Below are 22,752 nucleotides of genomic sequence, written 5' to 3' on the forward strand. Positions count from 1 at the left end.
GATACCAAGGTGCCGGCCGGAGAAAAGGCGGCGAGCGAAAACCTTGGCTCTGGTCTTCCTGGCTGTTACCATCACAACTGAATCCGCCCTTACAAAGTAGATATACACTCACGTCCAGTCAGAAACCTGCCCCCTGTACAAGTTGTACTGTAATGAACCTAGCAGTGATTCAGACTCCTACAGTGAATCAGCTTGACAGAAGCAAATTAGAACAATCAGGGAGGCTATATATATTTATATATATATATATTTGTTTTATAAGTAAAGACACAAAAGGCAATCAAGAGATGACCAACATGTAAAAACTGTTTGTTACAGGTAATTATATAAAAGGCCAAGATGTTTTGTTTTTTTTCATCTTTTTTTTTTGTTTGTTTTATTCTTGCACTATGAACGAACTAATTTACAGGTGAGTACACTCCGGCTATGTAAGCTTTCTTCCCAAGACATCCCCATTCAAAGACATACGGGTTTACACGTCACAGTTAGCTTGCACACCATCTGTAGTCTGAAGTACAGAGCCGTGGAAGGAAAAAATTAAAATTTATTAAATGGATTCACATACATCAATAGGATAGGGAAAATGTGTCTACTAATATAATTTGTCATTCTAAAAAAAAACAAAACAAAACAAAAAAAAAACTTAAAGAAGAGGTGAGACACCACATTCATGAGCATAAAATGTGTAGGACAACTGATTGGGATATTAATGGGGAAAGGTATGAAAAGATTTGATGTTATTCATTTTCTCATACCCCGTGAAACTCCATGTTTGGCAAACAAAGCAACACAAGCATTGAGTAGTAAACAAAGTAAAAACTCTCCTCTCCCTGGGTCCATTTCAAAGTTCCCTTCAGTCCTATAACCTCTGCGATTCTACGTGGAACAAATACAAAAGTCTGTCTCTCTTTCATTACCATCTGTTAACAACAAGAACATACAACCAACTGAATGAAGACTTTTAAAAATATAGTGGCAACCTCAACACAGCCACCCATCTTTCCACAAACACAAACTATGGGGATGAACAACAGTTAAAAAAAGTGATGTTTTTAAAAATGCACACAACATACACATACACATAGGAGAAAAAAAAAAGCTTAAAAAATACAAAAATAAACTACACAAAAGATCTTCTGCGTCATTGCTTGCTAATTTTTTGGGAAGATTTTGCAATTTTTTTTCGTGTGTGCTGCAAGTCTCAGTCCTAGCAAAGTCTGTCGTTCATTCTCTACAAATCTCTTCCTTTGTCACTCTTTTTTGTCCACTTTGAAGTGTCGGCAACCAGTCCTCATCTTGGGGTAAAAAGCGCACAGTGATGACATTTACCAGGAAACTGGAGTCCAGTACGATGACTATACACTTGGTTCTCGATGAAGCAAATTTGTTTTGAGCAAAAAGAAAAAATGAAAGGAAAAAAAAAAAAAGATGTCCTCTTTCTTCGAGGACAAGTGCTTTATTTGTTACCATACCGATTTTTCCTCTCATCTAAACTCCACAGCCTTTTTTTTTTCCAACACTGTACATCATTTTATGTAGTCTCTCTCTACATCCCCGCCCTCAGGATTCACAAAACAGACGAGGGAAAACAAAAACAAAAACAAAAAAAAAGGAAAAAAGTTAGCATTGCGCTCAGGCTGGCTCCCAGTTTGTGAAAATGCAAATGCTTCTCTATACTGCTCAACTACTGAAACAAGCCAAAAATAGATGTTAACGATGGAAGGGGATGTGACTGAAAAAGATAATGTGCTTCTAAGTTTGTGTTGCTCTAAAAATAGTACGACCAACAGAACGAGGAGGGTTTTTTTTTTTGTTTTTTTTATCTACAGAAAACATCTCTCAGATTGACTTTCATCTTGGCTTCATATGGTTGTTCTGCCTCCGCTGCTGTCTTGATCTGAGACTTGAGGGTGGAGGATGAGATTAGGATGAGGATGAGGAGGTGGAGGAGGGGTGAAGGTCAGTCTTCCAGATAAAAGGACAGTGAGTGGGGGAAAAAAAAAAAAAAAAAAAAAAAAAAAAGACAAAAGACTGGGAGGGGTCTCTGGGCAACCTCACTGGTCCGTCCTTGCTTTCTTTGGACCAGTAGGCTTACTGCAAGAGCACACATAAGACCAGAATGAGCATTGTTTGTTTTATTCATCAGTGCCATCTTAATGTCTATTCCTGTGTGCACAGCAGCAAACATGACGACTGTACTCACGTATCAGGAGAGGTGCCTGGTCTTTTGGGGGCCGGTTTCGCAGAGGCAGCATCTTTGCCGGATTCTGCAAAGCAGACAAATGGTTATGGTACACGTCTAACCCTCAGTGCAGTGCTCTCGTTCTGATATCTGAGCATGAGTTTGTGAATCTGTGTGACTCACCTTGGAGCCATCGAACTTGGGTGGCAGGACCGTAGCCCTTCTCATTGCGGGCGGCGATGCGGAAGATGATGGCTGGCTTGGTGGTGTAGTCGATGTGGGCGTTGGAGAGGCTGGACGACTGCACCAAGCAAGAGGGGTTGGGTCCACAGTACACACGCATGAAGGCTAGCTGTGCTGGGGTGGAGGCCTTGGCTTCAGCTGTCTGGTTGCTCTGAATGGCCAGGTACACGGAGTACTCGATGATCTTCCCTGACGTCACCGAGGGTGGCTCCCAGGTCAGGTGGGCGCCGTCTGAGCTCTGCAGAGAGACGGCGAACAAATGCGACTCAGTGCCTGAAAGCATGGCTCATGAGAACGGCTGCTGTTATCGTCGCGCTTTACACGCCGACATGTCAAATCCATAACTGAGCAAGACGAAAACAAGGGAAAGGGCTTTACTGGGGCATTTACCTTGCTGATTTTGATGGCACAAGGTGCCCCTGGGAAGCCTGGTAAGCATGTCTTGAAAGCAGATATCTCTGAGAAAGCTCCACGACCACAAGCGTTGATTCCAGCAACACGGAACTTGTAAGCCGTTCCAGGCTGCAGCTCCATTTTTTTCATCTGGCTGTAGTCTGGCATGATGCCAGAGTCATCCTTCCACACACACACACAAAAAAACAGACATTAGAGATGTACTGGGTATATAAAAGTATAGTAATCAAAACATGGAAAAAAAACCTCATGAGACACTCACATCTCCTTGAGAATCATCTCCTGGCACATAGAAATGGGTGACAACCATATTTGTCACTTTAACAATTCCAACATCAAACCACTGGTTCTCTTTCTTTACAACAGGCTTCACTGGGGTTGGCTGAGGGCCTTGCTTCTGTAAGACATACAAATAACACACAGTCACATCTTTTGTCTCTGAGTTTGCTGAACAAGCCAGATGTTTAGCAATTACACAAGGACTCGCCTCTCCCTCGATGCCATTGGCGACTTCTGCTAGAGCGGCTGCTGCTTGCAGCTTGGCTGGACTTGCCACCGACACAGAGGGCGCAAATGTGCTTGACGGAGCGAGTGCTGTGGAATGCAAGGAATAATCCAAAAAGGTCAGTCTGCAGTACAAAAAGACATCCACAGTACTTATCATAATAACCGAGAAGTCTTACTTTCAGCAGTGGTACGTGGTAGCAGTGATGCCACTGCACTGGTGACAGCCGCAGCCATCTCATTGTGTCCATTGCTGTCAACAGAGGGGTCGTTGAGACTGTCAGCAGGGGCAAGGCCCTCGGTGGGTAGGCTTGTGTCCACGGTGGCCTGCTGTGCAGCAGCCTGAGCCTCCTGCAGCTGCTGCTGCTGCTGGACCAGGGCAGCGAGCTCCTGCTGGGTCAGCATGATGGGGATGTTGGTGGGTTGCTGGCTCTCTCCTGTGGAATCACCCTCATCTGAAATGACAAAGTATTTAAGAATTTATACAAACCACAACCAGGAGAGCATCAGCTTTTCTTTGAGACAAGGGTTAGGGTTAGCACCAGGGGACTCAAGGAAAAAAGACTGGAGTCCCGGTGACACCAAGTGAGTAATCAGACATACAAGACTATATTTGGACTCACTCATTACGGCTTGTTGAGCTGCCTGAAGAACAGCCTGGATCGCGAGGGCCTGAGCCTCTTCAGTGGCTGCGGCCTGAGCGGCAGCCTCGGCAGCTGCGGTCACGGCCAGCTCTTCGTCCGACAGTCCTGTCACCATGAGTGTGGCTCCCTGGCCCTCTGACATCAGCTCTGAGGGGAGATTCAAGGCTGTTGCTGCAGCTGCTTCTCCCTGAAGGAACAAATTGCAGGTTTACATGCACACACTGAATACACGTTTGATTGAGTGGGCTTGAAAAATGTCATGCCAACAGTGGCTTTGCGTGACATTACGCTGTATTTACCTCGGCTTGCGTCTCCATAGCGGCGGCACTCTCCTCTGCGGGTGCAGCTTCTGCTGCTGCTGTCGCCGCGGTCTCATCAGTTTGCATGGGTTCCTCTGTGGAGCTGGCAGCAGTACTCACACCCTCCGTGATCGATGAGATTGACTGGAGAGATACAAGGATAAAATGTGTAGATTGATCGTTCAATGCAATGACATCTTTCTCACATAATGCCACCAGCATAAGAAATACACCCTTAAGAAAAGGAGGTTTGCTAATTAGTGAATTTCTTACAGGTACAGAGGGTGCTGGGGCCGGTGTGGACTGAGTCACAGTAGTGATGGCCCTGCCCTGGGTGGTGGTAACAATGCCAGTTGCTGCTGTGGTAGAAGCCACCTCTGTGCTGCTGGTATCTTCTGCTCCCTCCTCTGTCTGTTGAGCTGCTAATAAACATAATTTAAGTTTGAATTCGTACCAGTTAATGTCATGTGGCATCTACTAAAAAAAAAAACAAACAAAAAAAAAAACACTTCCGGATGTGATCTGATTTTTGCTTTTTCTGTTACTGAAACCTTTATGACATAATGAGGAAATGTATTTCCCTGGGCTGACACAGTTACAGCATATGTGGGTGTACCTGTGCCTTCGCCTGTCTCCATGCTACAGGTGGCAGTGGTGGCTGTGTTGGTGGTCCCAGTCTCGTGTGTTTCGCAAGGCGGGTTGGAGCAATCCCTCTGGACTAGGCCTGCTGCTGTGCTGGTCTGGTCGCCTCCCATGCTGGAGGTGGCCGTGGATGGGGTGTTGGTTGTTCCTGTCTCGTGTGTTTCGCAGGGTGGGTTGGAGCAGACCCTCTGCACGGTGCCTGTTTGGCCTGTGCTCATGTTAGACGACGCCTGCGTGGCTGTGTTGGTGGTGCCTGTGACGTGGGTCTCACAGGGTGGGTTGGTACACAACTGCTGGACTCCGCCCATGTTAGCTGATGATGTGGTAGCTGTGTTAGTTGTCCCAGTTTCATGGGTCTCGCATGGTGGGTTGGAACACACACGCACTGCAGACATGTTTGACGATGCAGTTGTGGCTGTGTTGGTGGTGCCCGTTTCGTGGGTCTCACAGGGCGGGTTAGAGCACACCTGTCCTGCTCCAATTGTAGCAGAAGAGGTGGTGGCTGTGTTGGTGGTTCCGGTCTCGTGGGTTTCGCAGGGCGGGTTAGAACAAACCTGACCTGCCCCGATGGTGGCAGAAGAGGTGGTGGCTGTGTTGGTGGTTCCGGTCTCGTGGGTTTCGCAGGGCGGGTTAGAACAAACCTGACCTGCCCCGATGGTGGCAGAAGAGGTGGTGGCTGTGTTGGTGGTTCCCGTCTCGTGGGTCTCGCAGGGCGGGTTAGAGCAGACCAGGGTGACAGTCCCAGAGCCCTCTCCAGCTGCTCCGGCCTCAGTGGAGCTGGGCTGTTCGGAGGTTGGTGAAGCCAGGATGGACACTGGTAGATCCTGCACTGGTTGAGCTTCTACACCACTGGGGGTTGTGATTAGAGTCACTTGGGTGGGCTGGTTCTGTGCAAAAGAGAGTAAAGCAAATTCAGTCATCTTTAAGTACTACAACATGTCTTTTCATACTGTCTTGAAGCCTGTCATATTCAGAAACAAACTGTTTTTTTCCCCCCTCTTTCCCAAGTTCTTATCCCATTGATTGTCTAGCAGCAGCTCTGTCAATGTTGTGTAGTGGCAGAAATGGGCATCAACCCCTTATCCTCTTAGACTTTAAAGTAGTAAAAAAGAAGTATATGTGTATGATGCATATTGCTGTCATGATTTTGTGTCCTAATGGCTATAATGTTAAATACAAGCCAAAGGACAACCATGTGCAGGGTCTTACCTGCACTGTGATGGTAGAAGAGGGCAGTGTTGAGGTGGAAGTGAGGCTGGTCTGAGCAGTTGACACAGTTATGGCAGATGGGCTGATGACCTGGCTGGACAGGGTAGCGATGGTTCCCAGTGTGGTGATTGGGGTAACCAGAGAGGCGTTGGAACTGTCAACCGTGGCCCCCGCCAGGCTGGTGGAGACTGTACCGGTGACGGTCCCAAGAGTAGTGACACCTGGAGGGTGAAGATGCGGTGAAAAGTTGAAAATCAAAAGTTTCAGAATACCTTGTACAAAAATCTGCGATAACGTCTTAATTTCATCCGATAACAATTCATTGAAAACAAATCAGAAAAAAATTGTTATCCTTACCAGTAGTCCCCTTGACAACCAGAGTTGTGACAGTGGGTTTAACTGCAGACACGGTCACTGGCGTAACAAGTCGTACACCACCCACTGTGCTCATGGGCACAGTGCGTAAAATAGTGCCAGGCTGCCCAGGAGCACCCTTCAAAACCACCTAAAGACACGCCATTCAGGATTAGTCTCACTCGACGCAACATAAAGATGATTTCTATAAATTCTTCTACAAAAAGTCCGTTTACCTGTGTCAGTCCCTGTTGGCCAGCTGCAGTGGCAAGTTTGGGCACTGCTGTGATGATTTTTCCAGGGGTTCCTGTGGTCATCACCTTTGTGGTAAGGATTGTGATAGGCGTTTTCATGCCTGCGCTGCTTGTCACACCTACAGAGATAAAAGTGTGTATGCCTGAAATCAGTTTTCATCCAACTATGTCAACAGGACATTCTACTCTTTTATCAAACACCTGGTTAATTTACATATGCAAATAATTCTTAATATCTGTTCATATTATGTTCATATTATCGGGAAATACAACCAGATGACTCATGGAGAGAATCATTCTAATCTAGATGTTCATTTGGTTCAGATTTTGTTTAAATGCAGAGACTGTGTGAGCATTACTTAGTTTGTGGTACTAATCTGAGTCATAAAAATGTTATGTAGTTGTAACCGTGCACTTGTGTGAGTTTAGACCTGTAGCTCCAGGTTGAGTCATGATGGCCGACATAGGGATGGTTTTAATGATGGTGGTGCCCTGCTTAGTGGTGGTAGGAGAGACGCCGCTGATGTTGAGGATAGTGGGCTTGTTTCCGGTGCCTCCTGCCTGGGAAGTTGTGATGATGGTTGTGGGCTTGCCATCTGCAGAGGTCACCAACTTCAGGATGGTCCCAGCTGGCAGGGGGCCCTTTGTCTGGGGAGAGAGACACATGTCATGCAAACCATTTGGAGAAAGTCATCTGGTGCCTGTCTCAGGAGTTTAAGCTACCTCCTGTTTTTGTCCTGCACTCATGCAGATAGCTGACCTGTATGATCTGTGTGAGAGGGTTAGTGGAAGCCTGGCCTGTGACAGCTGATGTCTGCACTGGCTTGGTTTGTACCACAGACATCATCTTGCCAAGGTTGGAGATCTGCCGACATAGGAGAGAGACTCAAGTTCATGAGTCACCAGAAAACACCGGACAGCACAGGGAAGGTGGACCACCACGCTGGTGGGTCTATGAATATTTCTAGCCATAAATGACCAACAGTCATGCAGACCACTAACATCATGCTCCCTGTTTTCTTAGCAGAGTTCTCCAACAGTCACTGTAGGCCAACCTTTACTCCCTCCCCCACTCGTTCAAGCCCAGTGCATGTTGTCACTGTCTTGTGATCACACATAGAAAACAAAATACACACCAAACGTTTAAAAACAATTTACAGAACCCGTGATTTACAGCATGCATGTGAAAGCACCAAAGGATGCTCTCAGAATGTCAATATTACATTGTGCTGCAGAGTTTTCACAAAGTCCTGTTTTCTTACCAGAGTGCCACTGCTGCCCATGGTGAGGGGGCTCTTCACCAGGGTAATGGTCTTGGTGACTCCTCCCACCACAGTGGTTACCACCTGGGCCTGTTGGGCCACGGTGACGGCACCAGACTTGTGCACAGTGATGATGGGTCTGGTGGTGGTGGGTGAGGATGCAGTGGCTGTGCCCACTTGAGCTGCAGCAGTTTTCAGCATTCGGGTGGCTGGGTTACTGACCTACAAGCATAGCGTTATTTTAAAAACTGTCATCTGACAGACAAAATGCACACAATGTTAAGGGTGAAAACATTTAGCGGGAACTGTACCATGACAGGAGAAGCCACTTTCACTGTGGTTGTGCCAGGAGAAACTGCTACCGTTTTGAGAATGGTGGCACCTGCAGGAACATTGAGGACAGTTCCTGCCGAGGAGGGCGGGATCTTCTGTGTTGCTGCAGCTGCTGCTGCTAAAGCTGCCATGCCACTCATCTGAGGGCTACTGCCAATTGGCTGAAAACAACAAAAGCAAAAAACTGTTGAACAAATTTGATAATCTCACAATAATATATATACTTCATGCTTAATCTATCTTAATCTTAATCAAAATTGCTCTTACCGATCCTTGGGTGGTCTGTGCAGGCACCACCATTCTGACACCTGGAGGAAGAGATGTCACAGTGACAGGGGATTTCCCAGGCTGGCTGGGACGGACTGTAACAACAGATGCGCCTGTGGCAGACTGTTGAGCTGCAACCTTCAAAACAGCTGCAAAATAATTGAACCTATGATTAGACTTTATGTACTGTGGTTTTGCATTTGTTGCACTTCCAGGTGGAGTGACAACAACAGATATGCAAAAGAGGAGTCACTGGTCACTCGTGTAATACCGGTCTGTGGTAGGCTCTGAGCAGAGGGTGCTGCAGCAGCGGGCGCGGGGCTCTTTGGAGAGTTCACAGGCTGCGAGGGGGCTGCACTCACAGCTGGTGAAGCTGCAGCTGGAGTTGCGGGGATGTCATATTTCTGCAGCTGCAATAAGTAGGTGTCAGCAGTTGAGACGGCACCCCAGCTCACCTCCAAGGAGTTTGTGTTGGCACGGACTAACTGCACCCTGGCAGGGGCGTGTGGTCGCTCTGGGGAGAGAGAGGACAAGAAATTTACCAACAATGACATTATTTAAAAACCTGAGCCACTTAAGTCACTTCAAATGAGGAAACCTCATGTTACAGCAAACCTACCTGTTTCCAGGTACCAGAGGTCTTTACAACAAACTTGGTTGTTCCAAGCTTTACGATAGCCATCACGACCACTCCAAACGTAGAGTCTGGAATTAATGGCCACAGCGCAGTGGCCAGCACGGGCCCGTGGGATGTTGTCTTCAAGAGTATCCATCAACACTGTTTCCCAGCACATGGTATCTACAGAAAAACGTATGGAACAATAATTATCATGAAGGCCATTTCACTCAAATCGAAGTCTAGTTTAATAAAAACAGAGTTTCACAAACCAAGATTTAGGCAGGCAAGCGTGTTTGTGCACTTCCACTCCTTCTCGTGTGTGGCCACTTTGACATCGTCCATTACCAAAGGAACCCATCCTCCAAAAACATACATCCTGCACAGGGAGAAATTAAAGTCACATTGAGATGCGGTTTCCAAGCACAACATCTTCCAGTGGGTCTTCCCACTGGAAGATGATTAAAATCAATATTCAACAAGTTATTGCTTAGGTACAGTAGTTTTCTCACTTGTTTGTGATGGTGGTGGCAGAGTGAAGACTTCTGGGGAGCGGTGCTGTCCCACTTACTGATGGTTTGTTCCATGTCAGAGTATCTGGGGACAAAGACCAGCAGCATGATGTTAGACAATATATGCAATCAAATTAAATAACCACAAAAAAAGGCAAACACACACATCACTATCAAACATTATCTTTTTAATCCTCTCTCCAAGTGTGTGAGTCATAAATTGATGATATTTGCTTTGGCCCTGTTTAAATACCAGCACTGTCTCTGAGTGCCATCAGGTGGACAGTTTTAACTTTTCTGCTGTAAAATTTCCATTCACACTAGAAAGAAACCTACCAATGTCAAGTGTCCACAAATCTCCAAGACGACAACCGCTCATCCCTCCATAGATTATCAGGCGAGATTTCCTGCTCATCTTCTCTGTGTATACCACAGCAGTGTGGCTCTCGCGGGGAGGAGGCAGAACTCCATATGTGATTGGAATATCCCATCCAACCACGCTGGAACCCGCACGAAGCTCAAGTGTGTACAGATCATTCAGGTATCTGAGAATGAAAAACACAGACATCCTGAGTCGTGCTCATGTTGCTGATTGAAGTAGAATCTCAAGCAGTCGTGAAGGGCCCTACTGGCTCCTGCTGGGAAAAAACATCTGTACCTGGGAATGTTATTTTTTGGGTCCTCGCTGTCATTGGCGAGTCCGCCAAACAGGTAGCATTTGTTGCCAACCAGGGAAAAACTGTGGCCAAGACGAGGACATGGTGGGGGGCCATTCTTTGGGTTTTTTGCTTTCAGCTTTTTCCATTCCCATCTGCTGGCCTGTAACAGAAACCATGGTCAAAATAACATTACAGATTTTTGGGGTGGACACAGCGGGGTCAAGTCCTAATAATCAACATCATGCTATTCTGACAATCTGATAAAGATTTTTGTAATTGTAAAATTTTAATTTATTAATTTTCCCCAGTCACTCAAAAGCCACCTACTCTGGGACACACCCATATGATAACCAGAAACAAAACTATATTTAAAATTTTAACTTCCTTTATTGTGTATCAAGTTAAGCTTTGGAAGGGAGGAGAATACAGAGATGTTTCTGGAACCTGAAAGGACTAGTTAATAAAATTCGGTTAAACTAAGCATAACCGCGGAGCAGAGGATACTCATATGCTGATCAGCATCACATTCAGTCTCTAACTCAATTGCCTTTTTACACTCCCCGCTCCTTCTCAAAATGTGACTTCTCTTTAAAGGCAGCACATGAGCTGGAAGTTTGTTGGAACTTGATAAACCATCTGAATTCGGAAAGAGCAGTTTAGCAAATCAATTCTGAATCCTTCAGAGAGAATCACGACATACCCAAGAATCGATTTCTCTTTAACAGTTCTCTCTTTAACAGTTATACAAGTCATACATTGTGGGATGAGATGGACTGAAACCTTCATACGACATTAAACATTTAATTTCATTATCTGAAGTGCACAGTCAGAGTGAACAGACTCAGTACCACCTCAACAAACATCCCACCGCATGCCTGACATTCTTATTAAAATGCTTCGACACGCATCAATAATCAGAGAGCCTCAATCTCCCAAAAAGTATGAAGAAATAAATGTTTTTCCATCAATCATTTTAACTTTGAAAGTTTTCATTGTCTTAATGTAGACGGATTACCTGTAGTTCATAGAGATCATTGCTGTACTTTCCATACTCCACCATTCCACCAAACACCAGCAACCTTGTGCCATCACAGACAAAACCGTATGCAGCACAACCGGGGGGAATATCACCACGTACTGCTGGGATGAACCACTGGTTTGTTGCTAGAAATGTAAACACAACAATGGCAGGGAAGTTATCAGTTGAGGCTTACAGACAATCATTAAAATTATGAGGGTAGTTGGTAACGGATTACACGACATCAGGATTTCTCAACAAGATTACAATCAACATAGATTATATTCAAAACATTTCGAGGATTAAAATAGGATTACTTACATTTCTGAATGTAGCTTTAAAAATAAGGTAACTTTAAAATATTACTTTTTCCCCCCAAGAACATTAATATGCCCACTAGGTTCAACTATATGCCAAAATACGTTACTTTTCCCAGGTTGCCGGTTTTGTGACCTCATTAATATTTGATTTTAATGATAGTAGAGTTTTTAATTCCCTTTCATTTGCATTGAAAATGAAAGATGGACTTTTTGAATAAGTGCTCCTTTTACATAAAAAGGCAAAAGTCCCCATGGGGCATTTGATTAAACACAAAACAAATCAAAAACAATCTACGTTTTTTTTTAAAGGTATAAAATACACAGCACACCTTTAGTTTGTGCCAGTACTGTTTGTAAGGGTAATTTGATGCTGAATATGCACTGTATTTGCATTGAAGATGATTTTTAAAGAGAAAAAAATAATATCTAACTCAAAATATTTGTGACTACATCCAAAGGTGCAATCACTTCAATGTTTAATTTTGAAATAGACTTAAAGTATCAGATTAATATATTTTGTAATCCAGTGGATTACTTCAGCAATTACAAAAATCGCCATGCAATTTGCATTTCGTAAGTGTCTGCATTTCAAAACAATGTGACTCAACCCTGGTTATGACCCAAATAAGGCTGCGAAATTCCTGACTAGTAGGGCCTCTAACCAACAATCTTATTAACACTAAAACGGAGATCAAAATCTGCATTTAAAGATGGAGAAACATACATTATATTAGCTGAGTTTGTCGGTCTTCGTGCGCAGGAAACTGGGGCAGTGCATATGTTTAAACCAAACAGCATCATCCATTTTCTTTTAGCCCGCCTTTTTTAACGTGTAGTAAAAACCTGTCTCCGGTAGAGGGAGCAACGGCTCTGCTCGGCCTGCTGAGGCCTATACTCTACTTAGTTTTGCACGTCACGAATCGATCTTTAGAAATAAAATATAACTCTTTCGAAATGGAAACGCGAAGTGAAAACGCGCTTTACGTTATTTCACACTTACAAATTTAAAAACTAAAACATAATAGATAATGTAAAAAAAAGAACAAGGGAAACAAACAATCCGCAAAGTTATACATGCAAAGTTAATCTTACCGGTGTTGTATACATGTAATTCATCCACAATTCCTTCGTTTCCACCACCAAAGACAACCATAAGCTCCTTTATCGCCACAGCTCTGTGTCCATGTCTGGGCCGGGGAACGGGACCGGACCATCCAAGGACCCGTTTCCACCGCGGCTGCAGAACCGACGCCGTGGTCCCAGTCACCGCGGAGCCAGGGGCAGACATGACTTCTGTCAGTGGGAATAATAAAAGACCATTTGTTTTAACCGCATATATTCAATAACCGTGATATTTCACATAAACTACAGTAGGAACTCATCGGAAACATCTGACCGGGCACGGTAGCTAGTTTGTGTGGCCATAATAGCTGAAAAGCTTAACAGTTAGCAGTTAGCTTTGGCTAATAAACACATTCAAACCCGAAAAACAAATGTAAAAAACTTTCAAGCAACTACTGCTTCAGATAGCTTGATGCAGATTTGAAATTGCAGTTGTAGTAAGAGATATTTGAAATCTATCCAATACATACGATGTATACTAACTAGCTTAGTTGTTTCTAACCATTGAATTCAATCCATGGAAGCAGCCATCTTGCAACCAAACAAACACCCGCTAACGCTACTGCCAGTCTGAAAAATGGCGGAAGCGACTGAGAAAGAAAAATAGATGATAGCTAGCTAACTACACCGGCAATAAAATACACTACACAAAATTCTAAGTCCAATAGCGTGTTAACAAAGCAAAACAATACATAGTTGAAACCCACATTTAATTCTTATTTTAAACTGTTATCAAGAGTCGGCTATTTTCATGCTTCTCTGGGAGTCGCCATATTGTAGCTAGCTAGCTTAGCATTCTCTGCAACCCTCTTAACGCAATTATCGACATTAGAAAAATAGTTCAAGCTTACAGTTGCAACAGTTTGGAAATTGCGTGTCTTAACTCCCGTCGAATGATTTACCGAATTATGCTGGGAATGTAAGCGTAATCGTAGTATTCAAATCGTTACTAACCTTATCAATACTACTCTAGCACTAGCGGCTAGTAGCTCAACCTAATTTACCAAAGCTAACAGCTATCGCTGTACGGCTGGCATCTGTCAAAGCGTCGCCAAATTTTACAATTAAATGCAACGTAATTTCGTTTTATTTTGACGTGCATGCTTTACCTGATACAAATGTAGTTGCAACACCGGTCTCAAAACGCAGCTAAACGGAATTAAACTGCATAAACGGAGTATTATTATGTTTCATGCCGTCTCTGGAAGCAGCCATCTTTTCGACAATCGGCCTAGTTCTACAGCTCCCACAAGAAAAATGGCCGGACGGTATGCCACAACAAAACATAACAAACCGAAAAAGGCGCAGATATTTCAAATTTTAACTTACTTATTTCGATGCAGTAATTGCAAAAACACGGGTATGTGGTCTGATCTTGCGGCAATAATCCAAATTCATTCGATTTGTGAAGAAGTATTTCCTCTCATGCCTGCCTGGAAGCTGCCATCTTCTTGACAACCAGAGGCGGAGGAAAATGGAAGAGAGTTGGCGTCACCCAAAGTAAACATGGCGACAGCGACCTGCTCGCTAACCATTTTAGACATATATGCATATACAGTTTTTGCTATTTGCCATTCTGAATACGCGAATGATGCCCTATATAGTGAGGTGCTTCAAAGAACCATTGAAATCTATAAAAAATAAACATAAAGGAGTAACTGCAAGGAGTTTCGGCAAATTACAACAACTTGTGTTACAGCACTGGGCTTATTGTCCCTTACTAAAGATGGCGACATCCGTGCGGGAAGAACTTTTATTTTACCAGTGTAGGTAGTGCTGATGTTATTCCACCATAAACCTACTTAAATATGTCCATTCACGTACAATAATAGTGTACAAGCACTAATTTACAGATTTAGCGTTCACACATACTAAAGTGGCCACGCCCACATCAGTGCGCCCTCCACTGACACAAGTGCTGCATGACTACAGTAACATCAGCAATGAAGACCCCCAGTGTTCCCCTTTTTCCAAAACGGTGTACGTTCTGCAACACATTTCGTTGTTGACTCATACTGAATGGTCTTAAAGCTGCTGAAATTCCAAAAGATTATTATTAAACTTCTCTATCTAATTTGACTTGCAGAAATAAATCAATGTGTGTGGGTCCAAGCCAAAGTCTGGTTGTAGGCCTACAGGTGAATTCAGTTGTAGCTCTGTGTGAAATAGCAATCGGTATAATTCCATTTAATATGCCCTCTTAGCTACAGATGTGCGCACCAAAGGCACAGTCTAATTTAGTAAATAGGAATTTATTGTGCAGTATGTGGGTTTAGATTTGACAAATTAGCAAGATCAGCTTCACCACTACATGTTGCTGGAAGGCTCTCAAGTTGGGTGACTTTTTTATTCTAGACTTGAGGTAAAGTGTATCACTTATAGCCTTCTGTTATTCTGTTTAATATTTTATCATTGAAACAATATCAAGATAAGATAAGACAAGAACGATAACTTTATTAATCCCTGCAGGGAAATTAGGTTGTTGTCATCATAGCATCTTGATACATTCACACGTCAGACAACAGTACAATAGACAAACTACTCGTTAATAAAACAAGGCACTTATCAGCAGAATATATATACGCACATATATACATAATATGTATTAACACTTGAGCAAAAGCAAAATATGTCACTTCAGATGATCTTACATCCATTTTGTATTCTTCTCCTCCTCCTCCTCCTCCTCCTCCTTCTTCTTCTTCTTATTATTATCATGTTTGGTGGAATGATTTTTGTTGGTATTTGTCTTTATTCTTTTATTCACTTGAATTTTTATCTTTATCTTATTAAATGATTTCAATTATTTTTTTATACATGCATATCATTGTCGTTGCTTTTAGAGGCCTACATTTATTTTGTTGCAGTATTGTTTTGTTTTGTTTGTTGATGTCTGTTTAATCATCCACAAAATTTATTAAATATTGTTATGTGTAGCTCATGTATACTACACCATTGGATGCCTCAGAAGTGCATATGACAAAGATCTGTCAGCTTCAGGGTGTGAATTTAAAAAGAAGTGTATGTGTGTGTGTGTGTGTGTGTGTGTGTGTGTGTGTGTGTAACAAGTCCCTTTTTGCAATGCTCTACTTGTCCATTAGATGACAGACTTGCATTGTTCTGTTTTATTTTAAATGACAGCTGCAGCTTACAGTGAGTGAGTTATGCACAAATACAACAGTTTAAATGAATGGTGGGTTTGGTTCATTATTTACATATCTCATTTTCAAACATAATTAGAACTCTGGAGCTGTCTCTTATTGTGTCTGATTAAACATCTGCTCAGGTTGAAGATGGGCTGAACTCTGCTGGGACTTACACAAGATCAGCAAGCTCTTTGTGCTGATAAAAATAATAACTGTGTGATTTGTCCCATCACAGTAGGTGCAATAAAGCCAGCAGGAGAGTCAATGACATGGCAGTCAAGCACACGTTAAGCCCTGAGAAAAGATCTAATCACCTGTCAGTTGAAATCACTTGTGTGTGTGTACATCATGGGTGTGTTAGGTAGGGGGCTTCATGTTTTCGTCCCAGTCCTGTTAATGGATATCTCAGGAAGTGCTTGGACTCAACGATGAACTGATTAGATTTTGGTGGTCAAAGGACAGAATTCACTGTGACCTCACAGAACACCTTTTAATTCATGACCTAACAATTCATGTTAATTAGGATAAAATTTCACAGAAAAGCTTGAGAGGATAAAATGATGATGTGATGAAATCATAATGAAGAAACCGTTTTCTGGCCATTATTAAACACCATAATTCAGGAACAGAAGGGGAGATTGAGACCTTATTTCACATTTGGTCAGATACTGAATTCTTCACACTAATCTTGAGTCTCTACCTTCACACTGTGCTGAGTGAATCCATATTCTTTGCTGCATTCAAGATGTGTGCGAAGCATCCATTTATAGCCTCTTCATGTTCAGAATCAGCTTTATTGACTACACAAATGAACACATACAAAGAATTTGATTCTGTTTTGTTGTTGTTATTGTTGCTCTCAGTGAATTTAGACACTAATAAACATGTAGCAGCAGTTCACCACAAACTCAGTGTTTTTGATGATATTGAGCTTCAGGTGATTGTCGTTGCACCGTGTGACAAAGCTGTCTGTCAGTCCTCTGTAAAAATAGTCTGTGAATGAAGACAGCACATTTCTCACTGGAAAGGATTCGCTGAAATCATACACATCAACATAGTGATAGTGATGATTTCTATTTTGCCAAAAGCTAAATTTATTAGCTTATATTTAATTCGTTCAAAGACTTTGCTACATACATATTATACGAGTCTGGACAGACATGGATGTAAACTACAACTTCTCTGGTGTAGGAGGCACCATAAGGCCGTTAAGATCACAGTGACAAAGCATGTTGTAATTGATTATGAACTGACTGAAACCTGAAGAGGTCACCAGGAATTAGGGCATCACTTCCATTTCATTAATTTTATCTTGTAAAGAATGCGTGTGTTATATCATACCAACAGAATGTAATGGAAGCAGGTCTTTAATGTTTATATACAACATATCATATAGTTCTATACTTCACTCTTTGCTAACATGCAGTGTGCTGTTCATAATTCTTCCTGTGCCAAGCTTCAACATGAGCACAGATACAGTGGCTCCACTCAGAGCCCAATTAAATCACACTCCTTCACAATGAGTAGCACAACATAAAGCTGCAGCCTGTAGCTTTACAGTGACATCAGACAAGTGATCTATTAAACCCAACTTCCTGTACCTGATATGTCCTTCATCAGTCAGTAATAAAAGATATTTCAAACAGGCGTATAAAATAAGCAAAAAGTTGGTGGATACATGGCAGAGTACATGAGAAGCATGCTGGCGTGAAGGGGGATTTGTTCTGATGTTGTGGAAACGGATTGCATTAGGAACATAACTGAGTTAGTAATTGGATAAATGGATAAAAAAATTCCAAGAACCACAACTTTAGTTGAATCCATTATGAAGAGAAACAGCACGTATATCAGAACTTCTGTGAAAGAACAGCACACATTTACATTTCAGTGAAGGGAGTAGTCTTTGTAGTTAAATGTCTCTCTAAATTATTGTCACTCTTATCTTTAATATCATCATTTCTATTGACTGGCTATGTTGTCATGATTTTCATTCCACTCATCTTATTTAAGCATCAGTTTGGTCCTCAAAAGCAAGAAATCTGTGATGGTTTGTTGAAATTCACAATACACCAACTCATCTGTCTCATCCCAAGGCTACTGAACTGATCTGAATCAAGGACATGTGTGTGTGTGTGTGTTCACCAAGCACAGCAGACGTAATAAGGTCAGTAAACACCCTGATCGTCCATACTGATCTGAGTAGGCTGTAACGATTTGCACACGATAAGAGACTTAGGAAGCTGCTAAGGAACTGAACTTTGAAAGCCTAAAGAGATCATGAGGTAAAGCCTCACAAATGACGTGAGGATTGTGGCAGCAACAGCAGGAGGTTTTCTGAGAAGGTGTACGTGTGTTTTTACCCTTCATGTGCATGACAATATATCAGCATGTTAATGTTTTTTAAAGAATCTTTGGAGTCCGGAAGCTTTTTTTGTCATCATACAATCAAATGATAAAAGGGATTGAGTGTCACAAATGAAAGCACACAAGGTTAGCCAAGGTTGTACAAGCAGAACCTTTAAATTAAACTTAAACCTTGTGAATATGCCTGTCTTATAAACTTATGGAAGTTGTTGTCACCCTTCTTGTGGTGACTGCTGTCATTGTAGAGGCAGCACATGCAGTTTGCTGTGGTTCTGGCATAATGACTATCCATCCATCCATCCATTTTCTATACTGCTTATCCGTCAGGGTCGCGGGGGATCTGGAGCCTATCCCAGCTGACTACAGGCGAGAGGCGGGGTACACCCTGGACTGGTCGCCAGTCAATCGTAGGGCTGACACACAAAGACAGACAACCACACACTCTCACACTCACACCTAGGGGCAATGTAGAGTAGCCAATTTACCTTTATTGTTGGAGGAAGCCGGAGTACCCAGAGAAAACCCACGCAGGCACAGGGAGAACATGCAAACTCCACATAGAAGGGCCCAGACCGGGATTCGAACCTGGTACCCTCTTGCTATGAGGCGACAGTGCACAGTATAACACATAAACTAAATTGCACAGTGTTTATGATGAAAAACAAACTCAAATCCTAATGCTGTTTTACTGTTCTAAATGCCAGTAAGTCTAATTGTTTGTGTCCTCAGGCTGTTTGAGGTGGCGTCATAGGCAAAGCTGCAACAACCTGAAAGCTTTAAACAAATATACACACATATTTGGTATCTTGCTGGTTGACTGATTATGTCTTCAATCATGAATATCAGCAATGAGACATGTAAACACTCTCTTCTCAAGTTTTCTGTCAGATCCAATAGGATTTATTTGTTGTTAAAACAAAATGACATTGTTTTTTGTCCAACTCATGAAACTTATTTATATTATATCATTATATCATATATCATTATAACATTTCTTCATACTGGTATAAGATCTTAATTTTAATATGCAGAATGGTTTGGATTGGCCAGTTTATTTAGCATTTGTAGTCTCTGCACATTTATCATTTATTTTCAGGTTAACTTTTCAATGTTATAGTTAACTGGGGGTAAATTAAGCTATTCCCTTGTATGGCTGTCGCATTACCTGTCTGAAATTTGCACAGATGGGCCTTCAGTGAGATCATGTTCAACACATAAGATACTGTATGGTTGTCTCCAATAGAAACTGTGGACTGCCTCACAGCAGAGTCACAGTCCCACAGAGAGCAGATATTCAAAATTTTCCTCAGTTCTGCCTTTGAGCTGAAGTTCAGAGTTTACCTCAAAGCAGCACTGGGTAATCCTACCTTGATGCTGACAGAGTCACGAAAGAAGAGATCATCCCCTCTAATGCTTAGTGCAAGCAGGTTACCCAATGACAGACTGAATGTGATCAGCCTCTTATTAGCTCTGACGACTGGATTACTTGAATCCAAAATAATGTTCTCTCCTCCAGATTGGATCCAACTGAACCAACGTGGGCACTGAGAGGCTTAACCCAACTCAGATGTTTAGTTTTTGATGCATACACATTTATGTCAGTATATTTAGCATTTGCCTGTGTGCATGTCTACATGTGCTGTGTATCATTGTTTTTTTACCTTAAACCTGACAAGATAGTAGACTGCAAACTACAGATAGTATCATGAAATCTTGTATTGGCTTCTGGCCTGTGTTTTATTCCACTGTGCAGTACATTTGTACATCTGCATTGCGTTGTTTTGCTTGTTATTCTAATCTCCTCAGTTACGAAGCTAGGCGTTCCTCTCGCTGAGCAAATCAGTCAATTAATTAAATAATCATTCAATCATTCAATTAATTAAATATTTAGTCCGACATCCTATATATACACTCCCAGTTCTCGAAAATTGATTGCATAGAGAAGTGCACCTGCACTCTGAACTGACCATCACATGAGCAGCAAATTTTGATTTTTCCTACATACAGGGCAAAATGAAGCACGGCCGTAATATGGAGCTTCCGGAGGATTTCTGGATCCCCATCCCTCTGGATACCGACAACATAACATCTCTCAGCCCCTTCCTGGTCCCCCAGGACCATCTATCAAACTCAGGCACCTTCTATGCAATGGCTGTATACATGTTTTTTATATTTACTGTGGGTACTGCCATCAATGTCCTTACAATTGCATGCACCATCCAGTACAAGAAGCTCCGGTCCCACCTCAACTACATCCTGGTGAACTTGGCCGTGGCAAACCTTCTCGTGTCCTGTGTGGGTTCCTTCACTGCCATGTGCAATTTTTCAACCAGATATTTTGTCTTTGGACCTCTGGCATGCAAGATTGAAGGTTTCATGGTTACACTTGGCGGTAAGACAAACTTTTGGACACAGATATAAGACTGTGATACTTGAGTTTTGATAAGTTAATAAAAAATGTATCTTTCTTTATATCATTCCAGGCATGGTTAGCCTGTGGTCTCTAGCTGTGGTAGCTTTTGAAAGATGGCTGGTCATCTGCAAGCCACTTGGTACCTTTATTTTCAAGCCTGACCACGCTTTAGCTTGCTGTGCATTCACCTGGGTGATTGCATTGATTGCCTCAGGTCCTCCACTTGTAGGATGGAGCAGGTAAGCAAAGAAAACAAACCCCAAAACAACCTACACTCTGCATATCATCTCAAAACTGAGGAGCTGGGATGTACACTTAATGCTCTTGTGATCATATCTCCAGGTACATCCCAGAAGGCCTGCAGTGCTCCTGTGGTCCAGATTGGTACACCACAAACAACAAATACAACAATGAATCTTATGTTATGTTCCTTTTCTGCTTCTGCTTTGCTGTTCCCCTTACAGTCATTATCTTCTGCTATGCTCAGCTCCTCATTACGTTGAAAATGGTGAGGCAAATTTAAAAGACAAAAGTAATGTTACTCAGAAAGCCCAGAGGAACCTTAAGACACAAACTGATCTCTCAACAGGCAGCAAAGGCCCAGGCTGAGTCTGCCTCCACCCAGAAAGCAGAGAGGGAGGTGACCAGGATGGTGGTCGTCATGGTGCTGGGCTTCCTGGTGTGCTGGTTGCCTTACACCACTTTTGCTCTTTGGGTTGTGAATAACCGTGGGCAACCATTCGACCTGAGATTTGCTTCAGTACCATCCGTCTTTTCTAAGTCCTCTGCCGTCTACAACCCAGTTATTTATGTTCTCCTCAACAAACAGGTTGGTCTGTAATATGCCCTGTGAAATCGAAAACACATTACACTTCTGGACACGCACGGTGTAAATGAGACACAGAAAGAGAGATTAATATGCTTCATGTTTTGAAGAAGGTACAGTTTCTGTTTGTTCCTGATGTCGGACTAACAAAAAAAAAAACAGCATGTAGACTCACAGAAAACCTGCTCTATAGAAACACACGTAAATTCAGTAATGATCAGCAAATTCTCGTAAATATATAGAGAGACATTGGTATAAATTGCTCATGCAAAATTATTAATGAAAGACAGCATGTCTGATTAGAAACAAAACAACCTAACTTAACCTAACCTAACCATAAACAATTACAATTTGTGTGAAGATTTTCGTATTTCGTATTTCTTGGATTTCAGTTCCGTTCTTGCATGATGAAGATGCTGGGGATGGGTGGAGGTGAGGATGAAGAGTCGTCGACCCAGTCAGTGACCGAAGTCTCCAAAGTCGGGCCTGCTTAGACTGCACATTAAGACTTGTCTGCCACCAATGATTTGTGAATTGTAAATAACATGAAATGTATGTGTGTTTTGTCATATGAAAAATGCACAAAGCTGCAACTCAGTCATAAAGAAATAATGAATAATCTGCAAAGTGAAAAATAAAAAAAACAAACAAACATGTAAATAGTGTGTGTATGATGTTGATACTGGAAAGCATCTATTTCAGCGGGGTGGACTCTGTACAGTTTCCTTATAAAGATATTGTGTTGTTAGGTGTATGTTCACTGCAACATGTAAGAGTCTGTTACACCAGCTGTACTGTCAATGTGCTTTCCTGAGAAGTTCAAAAAATGCTGTGTGTTAACAGTTCAGTTTTGTCCCTGTTCATGACTGTAAACACCCACAAAATCTGTGTTATTTCTGCTGTTTTTTAAAAATACTGGTGTATCAGAAGCATATACACATGAAGATGTTTTGTGTAGATATTGAGTGTAATTGAGCATGATTAACACATTCTTGCACAGTAAATATTTAAAAATTAAGTTAATAATGTACCGATAAAAGTGTTCAACAGTACCAGATTAATATTGCTGTTTTATGATACTGCTTTTACTATCCCTATTTTATTTGTTAATTTAAAATTCATACCCCAGTGGCTGGACTCTGCAATATC

General features: G+C 42.3%; 2 protein-coding genes across 4 annotated transcripts; one reads left to right on the plus strand and one right to left on the minus strand.

Annotated features, from left to right (window-relative positions):
• Positions 1-521: 521 nt before the first annotated feature.
• On the minus strand, positions 522-14,366 carry hcfc1a (host cell factor C1a). 3 transcript variants are annotated; one of them, XM_046384686.1, is made up of 28 exons: positions 14,184-14,365; positions 12,825-13,025; positions 11,410-11,558; positions 10,394-10,554; positions 10,072-10,280; positions 9,736-9,820; positions 9,496-9,602; positions 9,227-9,406; positions 8,879-9,121; positions 8,608-8,756; positions 8,319-8,501; positions 8,008-8,229; positions 7,506-7,610; positions 7,177-7,393; positions 6,728-6,864; positions 6,495-6,642; positions 6,138-6,358; positions 4,903-5,815; positions 4,560-4,705; positions 4,287-4,430; positions 3,967-4,174; positions 3,523-3,798; positions 3,327-3,433; positions 3,102-3,236; positions 2,816-3,001; positions 2,366-2,663; positions 2,204-2,267; positions 522-2,094 (listed from the first exon to the last, which is right to left on the minus strand). In XM_046384686.1, exons 2-28 carry the CDS (start codon positions 13,018-13,020, stop codon positions 2,055-2,057), a joined length of 5,229 nt encoding a protein of 1,742 aa, XP_046240642.1. In that variant the 5' UTR covers positions 13,021-13,025; positions 14,184-14,365; the 3' UTR covers positions 522-2,054. The 3 variants fall into 3 exon arrangements, with proteins under 3 accessions (XP_046240642.1, XP_046240639.1, XP_046240641.1); XM_046384683.1 differs by having other exon boundaries at positions 4,560-4,708; positions 14,184-14,364; XM_046384685.1 differs by lacking the exon at positions 7,506-7,610 and having other exon boundaries at positions 4,560-4,708; positions 14,184-14,366.
• Positions 14,367-20,327: 5,961 nt separating this feature from the next.
• On the plus strand, positions 20,328-22,097 carry LOC124056836 (blue-sensitive opsin-like). The gene is made up of 5 exons (XM_046384687.1): positions 20,328-20,756; positions 20,848-21,016; positions 21,120-21,285; positions 21,367-21,606; positions 21,996-22,097. Exons 1-5 carry the CDS (start codon positions 20,378-20,380, stop codon positions 22,095-22,097), a joined length of 1,056 nt encoding a protein of 351 aa, XP_046240643.1. The 5' UTR covers positions 20,328-20,377.
• Positions 22,098-22,752: the final 655 nt, after the last annotated feature.

The sequence above is a fragment of the Scatophagus argus genome, chromosome 3 (genome assembly GCF_020382885.2).
Source record: "Scatophagus argus isolate fScaArg1 chromosome 3, fScaArg1.pri, whole genome shotgun sequence".
NCBI classification, from domain to species: domain Eukaryota; kingdom Metazoa; phylum Chordata; class Actinopteri; family Scatophagidae; genus Scatophagus; species Scatophagus argus.